The sequence below is a fragment of the Panthera uncia genome, chromosome A2 (genome assembly GCF_023721935.1).
Source record: "Panthera uncia isolate 11264 chromosome A2, Puncia_PCG_1.0, whole genome shotgun sequence".
Taxonomy (NCBI): Eukaryota; Metazoa; Chordata; class Mammalia; order Carnivora; family Felidae; genus Panthera; species Panthera uncia.
The window spans coordinates 4,854,212-4,865,737 of NC_064816.1; the positions used below are offsets into that span (position 1 = coordinate 4,854,212).

Sequence of the window (11,526 nt, forward strand, 5' to 3'; positions counted from 1 at the left end):
GAGCTGTTCACTAACCTTATTTTGGTCATCATTTTGCAGTATATATGTGTATCAAATCAACATACTGTATACCTTATACTTACACACTGCTGTTTGTCAATTTCATCTCAATAAAGCTGTAAAAAAAAAAAGAGGTACAAACACAACTGGATACCTACATTCAAAAGGATGAAGGGAGAGAAGACTGAGTGGCTCAGTCAGTTGAGCTTCCAACTCTTGATTCTAGCTCAGGTCATGATCCCAGGGTCATGGGATCAAGCCCCGCATCAGGCTCTGCACTGAGCATGGAGTCTGCTTAAGATTCTTTGTTTTGCTCTCTCTCCCTCTGCCCCCTCCCCCGCTTGCGCTCTCTTTCCCTCTCTAAAATAAAATTTAAAAAAACAAAAATAAAAATAAGTAATAAAAAGATGAAGTTAGACCCCCTCCTTCACACCTTATACAAATATTTGCTTACATCTTAGATATGACAACAAAAGGACAAGCAACAACAACAAAAAATAGATAACTAGGACTTCATCAAAATTGAGAGCTTTTGTACAAACGACACTATCAAGAGTGTGAAAAGACCACCTATAAAATTGGAGGAACTATCTGTAAAGCATAAAAGGGTCTAGTATCAGAGTATAATAAGAATTCTTACAACTCAACCACAAAAATCAGACAACCCAATTTAAAAATGGGGAAAAGCCAAGAACCATAAAATACCTAGGAATAAACCTAACCAAAGAGGTAAAAACTATGCTGAAAACTATAGAAAACTTATGAAAGAAATTGAAGAAGACGCAAAGAAATGGGAAAAAAATCCATGCTCATGGATTGGAAGAACAAATATTGTTAAAATGTCGATACTCCCCAAAGCAATCTACACACTCAATGCAATCCCTATCAAAATAACACTAGCAGTCTTCACAGAGCTAGAACAAACAATCCGAAAATTTATATGGAACCAGAAAAGACCCTGAATAACCAAAGTAATGTTGAAAAAGAAAACCAAAGCAGGAGCCATCACAATCCCGGACTTTAGTCTGTATTACAAAGCTGTAATCATCAAGACACTATGGTATTGGCACAAAAACAGACACATAGACCAATGGAATAAAATAGAATAGATAAACCAGAATTGGACCCACAAATGTATGGCCAACTAATCTTTGACAAAGCAGAAAAGAATATTCAATGGAATAAGGACAGTCCTTTCAGCAAGTGATGCTGGGAAAACTGGACAGCAACATGCAGAAGAATGAACCTGGACCACTTTCTTACACCATACACAAAAGAAACTCGAAATGGATGAAAAACCGAAATGTGAGACAGGAAACCATCTCCTCTAGGAAATCCTAGAGGAGAAAACAGGCAACAACCTCTCTGACCTCAGCCTCACCAATTTCTTACTCAACACATCTCCAGAGGCAAGGGAAATAAAAGCAAAAATGAACTATGGGGACCTCATCAAGATAAAAAGCTTCTGCACAGCAAAGGAAACAATCAACAAAACTAAAAGGCAACCAACGGAATGGGAGAAGATATTTGCAAATGACATGTCAGATAAAGGGTTAGTATCCAAAATATATAAAGAATTTACCAAACTCAACACCCAAAACACAAGTAATCCAGTGAAGAAATGGGCAGAAGACATGAATAGACACTTTTCCAAAGAAGACATCCAGATGGCTAACAGACACATGAAAAAATGCTCAACATCACTCATCATCAGGGAAATATAAATCAAAACCCCAGTTAGATACCACATCATACTGGTTGGAGTGGCTAAAATTAACAACTCAGGCAACAACACATGTTGGCGAGGATGTGGAGAAAGGGGAACCCTCTTGCACTGTTGGTGGGAATGCAAACTGGTACAGCCACTCTAGAAAACAGTGTGGAGGTTCCTCAAAAAATTAAAAATAGAATTATCCTACAACCCAGCAATAGCACTACTAGGAATTTATCCAAAGGATACAGGAGTGCTGATTCATAGGGGCACATGTATCCCAGTGTTTATGGCAGCACTATCAACAATAGTGAAATTATGTAATGAGCCCAAATGTCCAACTGATGAATGGATAAAGAAGATGTGGTTTATATATACAACAGAATACAGAATGCAATGAAAAAGAATGAAGTCTTGCCATTTGCAGCAACATGGATGGAACTGGAAGATACTATGCTAAGTGAAATAAGTCATCCAGAGAAAGACAGACATCATATGTTTTTACTCATATGTGGAATGTGAGAAACTTAACAGAAGACCATAGGGGAAAGGAAGGGAAAAAAATAGTGAGAGCAAGGCAAACCATAAGAGACTCTTAAATATAGAGAACAAACTGAGGGTTGATGGGGGGATCTGTGGGGGGAGGGGAAAATGGGTGATGAGCTTTGAAGAGGGCACTTGTTGGGATAGGCACTGGGTGTTGTATGTAAGTGATGAATCATGGGAATCTACTCCTGAAGCCAAGAGCACACCGTATACACTGTATGTTAGCTAACTTGATGATAGATAGATGATAGATAGATAGATAGATAGATAGATAGATATAGATGTTTAAAATGGGCAAAAGACTTGAGAGGCGCCTGGGTGGCTCAGTCAGTTAAGTGTCCAACTTTGGCTCAGGTCATGATCTCACAGTTCATGGGATTGAGCCCCACATTGGACTCTGTGCTGACAGTGTGGAGCCTACTTGGGATTTGCACTCTCTCCTCTCTGTCTGCCCCCACCCCGCCACCGCTCATAGTCTTGCTCTTTCTCAAAATAAATAATAAACTTTTTTTTAAAATGGGCAAAAGACTTGAACAGACATTTCTTCAAAGAAGAGGTGTGTGTGTGTGTGTGTGTGTGTGTGTGTGTGTGTGGCCAACAAGCACATGAAAAAATGTTCAACATCATTAGTCATTAAGGGAATGCAAATTAAAATTACAATAACATACACTCATACCCTCTAGGATGGCTATAATTTTAAAATGAAAAATAAAGGCGTGCCTGGCTGGCCCAGTTGGTAAGCATATGGCTCTTGATCTCAGGGTTGTGAGTTTGATCCCATGTTGGGTGTAGAGATTACTTAAAAATAAAATCTTTTTTGGGACACCTGCGTGGCTCAGTCGGTTAAGCATCCAACTTCGGCTCAGGTCATCATCTCAAAGTTTGTGAGTTTGAGCCCCTCATCAGGCTCTGTGCTGACAGTTTGGAGCTTGGAGCCTGCTTCAGATTCTGTGTCTCCCTCTCTCCCTGCTCATGCTCTCTCTCTCAAAAATAAATAAACATTAAAAAAATTAAAAATAAAATATTTTTAATGGAAAATAAGTGTTGGTTAGGATGTAAATAAATTGGAATCCTTGTGGAAACGTACAATGGTGCAACCACTTTCACAAGGGTGAAAAATTGTTCAGTGGTTCATCAAGAAGTTAAATGCAAAATTACCATATAACCCAGCAATTCAATCCCTAGGTATATACCAAAAAGGGTTAAAAACAGATATTTAAACAAAAGCATGTACATGAATGTTCATAGCAGCACTATTCATACTCACCAAAAGGTGGAAATAGCCCAAATATCTATCAGTGGGTGAATGAACAAATCAAATATGGTATATCTATACAGTGGAGTGTTATTCAGCCATAGAAATGCAGTGCTGATACATACTACATACTACAACATGGATGAATCTTGAAAGCATTATACCAAGTAAAAGAATTTAGACACAAAAGGTTATATAGGGGCAACTGGGGGGCTCAGTGGGTTAAACATCTAACTTTGGTTCAGGTCATGATACAGCTCGTGAGTTCGGGCCCTGTGTGGGGCTCTCTGCTGTCAGCACAGAGCCCACTTCATATTGCATTATTTCATTTATGTGAAACATTTAAAATAGGTAAATAAATAGAGACAGAAAGCAGATTAGTGCTTGCCAGAGTATGGGGGGAATGGGCATGCTTAATGGGCATGGAGTCCCCTTTTGGGATGATGAAAATGTTTTGGAAATAGAGGCAATGGTTGTGCAACATTGTGAATGTATTAAACACCATTGAATTGTACAGTTTAAAATGGCTAATTTTATATTATGTGAAATCTACTTGAATAAAAAAGATTGTCAGATTGAATAAAAAAACAAGACCCAGTTCTATGATGCTGCCTACAATAAATGTACTTTAATGTTTACTTATTTTTTTTAATTTTTTTTCAACGTTTTTTATTTATTTTTGGGACAGAGAGACAGAGCATGAACGGGGGAGGGGCAGAGAGAGAGGGAGACACAGAATCGGAAACAGGCTCCAGGCTCCGAGCCATCAGCCCAGAGCCTGACGCGGGGCTCGAACTCACGGACCGCGAGATCGTGACCTGGCTGAAGTCGGACGCTTAACCGACTGCGCCACCCAGGCGCCCCTAATGTTTACTTATTTTTGAGGGGAGAGTGCAGAAAAAGAGGGAGACACAGAATCCAAAGCAGGCTCCAGGCTCTAAGCTGTCAGCACAGAGCCCGATGCGGGGCTCGAACTCACGGACTGTGAGATCATGACCCTGAGCCGAAGTCCGACACTTCACCGACTAAGCGACCCAGGCGCCTCAAATGTACTTTAAATAGAATGACATAAACAGGTAAAATTATGGAACAAAATATGCCATGCTAATACCAGTCAAAAGAAAGCTTAAAAGCTGCATCAATAAAGGAGAAAGTATATTTAAGAGCAAATATGATGCATCCATACAGTAAGATACTGCTTGATATCTATGATAAACTTGATAAACTAAGAGTACATACAACAAGAATGAATCTCAGAATAACAATGTTGAGTGAAAGAAGCTACACAAAAACAGAGTATATACTCTGCAATTCCATTTATATGAAACTCCACAAGACGCAAACTGATCTATGGTGACAAAGCAGATCAGTGACTGCTTGGAAAGGATGGGAGAAAGGAGTGACAAAGAAGCAGAAGGAAACTGTTGGGAGTGATGTGTACTTTCACTGCCTCGATAGTGGTAATTATTGTACACACATATACATAAGTCAAAACTCATCAGATTTTACACTTTAAATATGTAACCACCTTGTTGTATGTCAATTTTACCTCAATAAAGCTGTTAAAGTATTTTTTAAGTTGACTATTGCCTAACAGCTGGATATTTATCCACAAGAAGTTAAAATAAGCACCCCTCCCCCCCAAAAAAAAATATTAAGTGTTTGTTGACAAAATAACCAGACCCTGGTCAAGAGCGGACATCTTCATAAGACTCAAAGTTAACAAATATTTTATAAATACTGTTAAATTTCACACACACACCCCTTACCATTCAAAGGAGCAACTCACATTTTCAAGAATCTGGTGGTCTTCCATATATTCTCTGGCCCAACCACCATCCCAGCACACATACACACACACTAAACCTATAAAAATGAGGAGGTCACTGCTTCATATAGTCACACAGTCTCTTGGGGGCTGTCTTTGGCCTCAGAGAACCATGGGTTCAAGTCACAGCTCTACCACTTTCTGGAAGTGTGACCATCTATAAGTTATTTTCCCTCTTGAGTCTTGTTTCTCTTACACATAAACATCATGAAAGTCCTACATCTCAAAAGCCATTGTTAAGGACAGAATAACATTCATTTAGCAGGTAAAATGGTCAACAAGTGCTCATTAGTACTAATATAATTATCAACAGGGAGATCTCAACTTTACAAAGCAGGGCCCTCTATTCATGTAAATAGTACTAAAGAATAGAGGCAGAATCTACTATAAGTGATTGGGACAGCTACCTTTGCTTTCCACAAGTCCATGGAAGGAAACATGAACCCAACAAGTCATAGGATGGGAAGAAGCTGGACAGGCCCTTAGCCTTGACTATAAGGCTCTGGTAGCTGGACCACAAATTGGTGCTTTGGGGAAATGGGAGTGGGGGAATGAAGAACCGCTGGGATCACGCCAGCGACCCCCTGGGTGGTCATCACTTTGGCCTGAGCCCAGCTCTGCTGAGCATTTTGACCAAAGCCATCCGCACCTCCCGATTTCTCAGACTGTAGATAAGGGGGTTGAGTGTGGGAGTGACAAGGCTGTAGAATAGGGAGACCACGTTGTCCTGGTGTGGGCTGTGGTAGGCACCCGGCACCATGTACATGAACACGGCAGCACCATAAAAGAGTCCCACTGCCGTGATGTGCGAGGAGCAGGTGGTGAAGGCCTTGTTTCTGGCCTCCTCAGAGCGCATGCGTATAACGGCCCCCAGCACGTGGCCATAGGAGATGGCAATGAGGGAAAGGGGAAGGACAAGGATCAGCACCCCAGAGGTGGACAGCGCCAACCCGTAGGCCGAGGTGTCTGCACAGGAGAGCTTCAGCAGGGCTGGGACCTCGCAGAAGAAGTGGTCCAAGATGCGGGAGGCACAGTAGGGGAAGTGCAGAGTGATGGAGGTCTGGATGGAGGCATTGAGCACACCTGCCAGCCAGGAGGAGCCCACCATGAGCAGGCACACCTGACGCCTCATGAGCACAGGATACTGTAGAGGGTGACACACAGCAACATAACGGTCATAGGACATCAGGGCCAACAGGATGCCCTCAGCCACACCCAACAGGGTCAGGAAGAATATTTGAGCTGCACAACCCTCAAAGGAGATGGAACCTTCTCCCTGCAGGAAGTGGGATGCCATCTTGGGGATGGCGACCAGGGGAAAGCCAACATCAAACACAGAGAGCTGACTGAGAAGAAAGTACATGGGTGTGTGGAGCCGGGAGTCCATGCGGATCAGGAAGAGCAGAATGGTATTTCCCAGGAGGCCCACGGTAAACGTGGCAGCCACCAGGGAGAAGAGTAGCTGACGTGAACCTGAGTGACTGAAGAGGCCCACTAGAATGAAGTCAGAGGTCACTGACTGATTCGCATCCCCCATGTTTCACACAACGTACTTTTGCTGTAGGAAGGATACCAATGGCAAGATGGCTGAGTGGGGATGGCAAATAAGTTTCTACCCACGTGCCAACTGCCTCCACTTGGTAGTGGCTGCCTGGAGAAGTATTACAAGGTCACAGCTAGAATCAGCGGTTGGAAATGCCATAATCAGTGAATGACGTCTGTCACAGGCATGGGATAGGACAGCAACAACTTGCATCTCTGAACAAGATACTTGGTCACACCCTAGTAAAGAGCGACACACTGATTCTTGAGGTCCAAACATTGAAGTCCAAGTCAAAGATGGTAACTCAGCTCCAGTAGAATGTTTCAATACCTCTCCTTCCAATGGTCCTGGGGCCAAAGCAGAGGTGAGATTCCAAAAAGGCTGGGTGGTGAAATGGAGGGTGACGGAGCCAAAGCAATAAACCAAGGAAGAAAACAGAGAAAGGTCTAGGTCCAAGAGCCTGGATGAGAATACAGGGGAAAGAGAAATCAATGATGAGTCTGTACTGGGTCAAACTGAGGGTATGAATCTCCAGAGGGCGTGAGCCACAGAGGGTGGCTATGGGTGACAGCAGGTTGGGGAATCAAACAGCCTGGAGTTGGGTGGGGAGAGGAGTTGTCAGTCAGCTCAGCTGTTATTGGTGATTTTGTTGCATTGGGTGAAGAGTAGTGACCTGTGGACAGTCTGACTCAATTTCAAGGAAGGTACCAGGCCTAGAAGTTTGTCTCTAGTATCACCTGGGCGAATGAGGCAGACAAAAAAGATGATCACGGATTAGAGGGAGCTACACACTTAAACTGGGAATACTTAATTCTCCTGGCACCCTCCAAGCCTCCGGGCAAACCGAGCTTGCCCTGGAATCCCATGCACCACCCACAACTCCAACAGTGGACAGTGCAAGACCAAAAGAATGTCTATTCCCAACTGCAGGTAATTAGAGAATCAACAAGACTGGCCATTTAAGGGCAAGTGGATTTTACAGAGGGCCTCACTGGAGCTTTTTCCTAAGGCTTCCATCCTCACTCAGAAGGCCTTAAAGGCTGTTTAATTATCCACCACCCTGATTTTCCCATCACATCCAAGCTCCCAACCTACCATTCACCCATGCATTCAATAAAATTGGGCCTAAGATAAGCTGGGCATAAGATATCCAGAGGTGAAGCACCCTAGGCAAGGTCCCTCTACCTGCACCCCACATACTCCATCAGGATACTGATGACAAACAAGGAGATAAATGGACAAGATCTTTGTGATAGAGGGAAAGTACATTGAGGGAAGTGAATATGATGTTCTGTAGGAAATGACTGCTAACACCACAGGGCATAGTCAGAGAAGTGTCTTGGGACAGATGCCCTCAGTATCTGAAGAGCTTCTATGAGAGGGATGCTGTGTCAGGGAACCAAGTGCCTCCTGATACTGGGAGGTGAATGTTAGTGAAGCCAGATGGGTGCTTCACCCTAACAAAGAACTTTCTAACTGTGAAATCCAACCAAAAATGGAATGGGCTGCCTCACTGGCAGCATTTTCCAAAGTCAGTTGATGATGTTAGGAAGTTAAGATAATAGTCCTGTGGTTATAAAAGTTAGAGTTTGAGAAGGAAAGTGAGCATTGATCAAATCATGTCAGAATAGTCTAATCAACAACATAATGGAGACACATGCGTGAGGCTTTGGGTACCAAGGGGATGAAATTCTGCCTTGGGTGGGGTCAGAGAGGACTTCACAGAGGAGGCATTGGAGCTGGGTTTTGAAGATCAGGTAGGAGTTTTACAGGCAGCCAGAAGAAGGAAAGTTGTTCCAGGCAGAAGAAATAGACCACACAGAATTATTGCTTAGGAGAGTGTACCCAAGGGTCGGATTAAAATGAGCTTGGATCCCAGCTCAACTAGTTTGTAGCGGCTCGACCTTGGGTATCTACTTAACCTCAGTTTCTTCATCCATCAAATGGATGACAGTAATCTATGTTAAAGCACAGTTGTAAAGATTAAAGGATGAATGTTCAGAGCTCAGTGTCTGACATGTGGCAAGTGCTCAATAAATATATATAAATTGATATAATTTACATAAATATAATTATACATAAAATCTACAAATTATATAATTGTTATAGAATTATTACTAATTCTCTAGACAGGAAATGCATTAGAGATTGCTAGTTGATGCGTGCTTAGCACAAGGCCAGACACATAAAACCTTCTCAGTGTTGGCTGATTGTTATTATTACTCAACATTGTGGCTCCTTCCATGGTCTGACCCTGTCCAGCTCCGTCAATCTCTTTAGTGCTTCTCTGTGATGCCCTCGTCCTGTGTAGAAACCCACCTGCCCCTTCTCTGGCCTCTAAGACCCCTTAGCAGCGTCTCCCAAACTCCACTCAACCCCAGATCCATTAGCCTATAGCAGGGTTTTTCCACCGTGGCGTTATCTGGGGACAGATAATTTTTTGTGGTGGGAAACTGTTCTGTGCATTGTATGAAGTTTAGCAGCATCCCTGGATCTCAACCCACGAGATGCCAAGAGCATCCCCCACCACTGCCTCGCATCATGAAAACCAAAACTGGCTCCATATGTCCTCAGGGAGGCAGAATCACCCCTTGTTGAGAACCTCTGGCTTAAAGACAGGATAATTGTAACCTGTACATTTTCCTCAATGCCTCTTCCAGATGTTTATTCTTAAATTGGATTAAGCTCAGACCCCGCATAAATCCTGGGAATATCTTACTATTTCCATGACTCCCTACAGAAAAAAAATTAATTCTTGCAATTTTTCTGCCATTTTATAGCCAACCAACCCCCCCCCCCCCTCACAAACACCAAGTATCCCAGCCAGTGAAATAGCTTTTACTACAGGCTCCTGTCAAGGGCTATTTAAATGTCCAAATGAACCTGATCTCACTCTATCATTCACATAGACTTACCCTAAAACAAACGGACACCAATTAAGGACTGACTGACACCAATTGAGGACTGTCCAATTAAGGACTGACTTAGCAAGCATCTGGCTAAGTGTTTTGTGTGCTTAACACTTTAATCTTCAAGTCTTGGAGATGGTTGCACAACAATATGAATGTACTTAATGCTGTGAATAGTACACTTAAAAGTGGTTAAAACTGTAAATTTGTTACATGTATTTTATCACAATTTGACCCCTGCCTGTAGGCATTGTTTTATCTGCATTTTTTTTTACAAGAACACATATATGGGTTCAGAGAAGTGTAGGGAGTTGCCCAGCACCACCCAGCAAAGAAGTAACAGCTGAAATCTAAACAGAATAGGAATCCGATTCCAAAGTCCGTTTTCCCCTTTGCATACTGCACAGTCCCCCAAGCACCATAATACACATTTCAGAATTTGTTACACATATTTACATACTCAGTCCTGTGTGCCCCCAAACAAGCCTTTCCTTTAAGGGTGCCCAGATGTTCCCCCCTGTTATGCAAACAATTCCTGGGTTTTTGGTATCTTGGTGGCTGGAGATTCTGGTTGTGATCCCCTTGTGTCCTGAGCTTTTGACAAACTCTTTCCCCTCAAGACCTCTTCCTGAAGAAGATTGCCATCCACCCAGCCTCTGCCCTGCAAGTGAGACAGGCAGGGGTGGGCAGAGGTAGCCACGACTCACTCAAATCTGGGCTGGATCACCTGGGACTCCTAAATCAGTACTTTTCTTCTGGCTTGAAGAGAAGCCCTTTGGGCAAGTTTCCAAGATGCTCCTTCACCACTTCCTTTCCCCACTGTCCTCAGTAATGCCAAAATGTGGGTCTGGGGGGGGGTCTCTTTGCTGACGCCAAGAGACCAAGGAAAAGACACTGGCATTATTCACCTTCTTGTTGCCCATACAACTTCCCATCTCCCCACCATGACTAGACATGATCTGGGCCCTTGGTAACCTAGCTACTCAAATGCAATTTGCAGGACCCTGCCATTTACATTGTCTGTTTATCCTCACATTTGATTACACCAGCTCAAGGATCCACAGCAGAGCTCGCTCAATAAATACTTGTTGAGTGTATCCATCCTGTAAGGGAAGCGATATTTTTGTTGGAACTAATGCTACCAATACATGGGCTGAGGAAGGGGACGTGACTTACCGGAAGTCACACAGCTACTGAGAGGGCCGGCTAGGATTTGGAATCAGCACATCCCTGGAAGTGGTTTCTTTCTTGCAGTCGATGCTCAGCTCTTGCATCCAGGAAGTCAGAACTGAGAACTCCTTTGGGGAGGATCCCTGCTGTGGATGGCCAGTCCTCAGGAGGGAAGCTGAGGGTGCCCCCAACCCATGCCAGATGGGTGGTTCTGACCAAGGTCAGGGGCCCATGTCTGGCTGCTTCCAACAGCTTTTATGGAAAGTCAACACGAGATGACCTTCAACATGGATTGAACATCCACATGGATCACCTTCTGCCATCTAGAGGCCTGGCCACCTTGGGTTCATAGCAGTGAAGACAGACAAGGAAAGAATAAACACTCAGTATAACAACTTCCTGCAGGTTGGCAAAAGTCAAAGAGGTGGACAAGAACTCATCCTTCCATCCAATGCCCGTCAACCCAACAAGTCTACGGAAAACAATATCAGCAGCTCTTCAGATCCATCCTGCCACCAATGTCTAATCTCTAAATCATGCCTGGAGCTTCAACATCCCCACAAG

At 43.3% G+C, this 11,526-nt stretch overlaps 1 protein-coding gene across 1 annotated transcript; it reads right to left on the minus strand.

Annotated features, from left to right (window-relative positions):
- Positions 1 to 5,935: 5,935 nt before the first annotated feature.
- Positions 5,936 to 7,246, minus strand: LOC125930960 (olfactory receptor 2Z1). The gene has a single exon (XM_049643117.1). The coding sequence runs from the start codon at positions 6,875 to 6,877 to the stop codon at positions 5,936 to 5,938; it is 942 nt and encodes a 313-aa protein (XP_049499074.1). The 5' UTR covers positions 6,878 to 7,246.
- Positions 7,247 to 11,526: the final 4,280 nt, after the last annotated feature.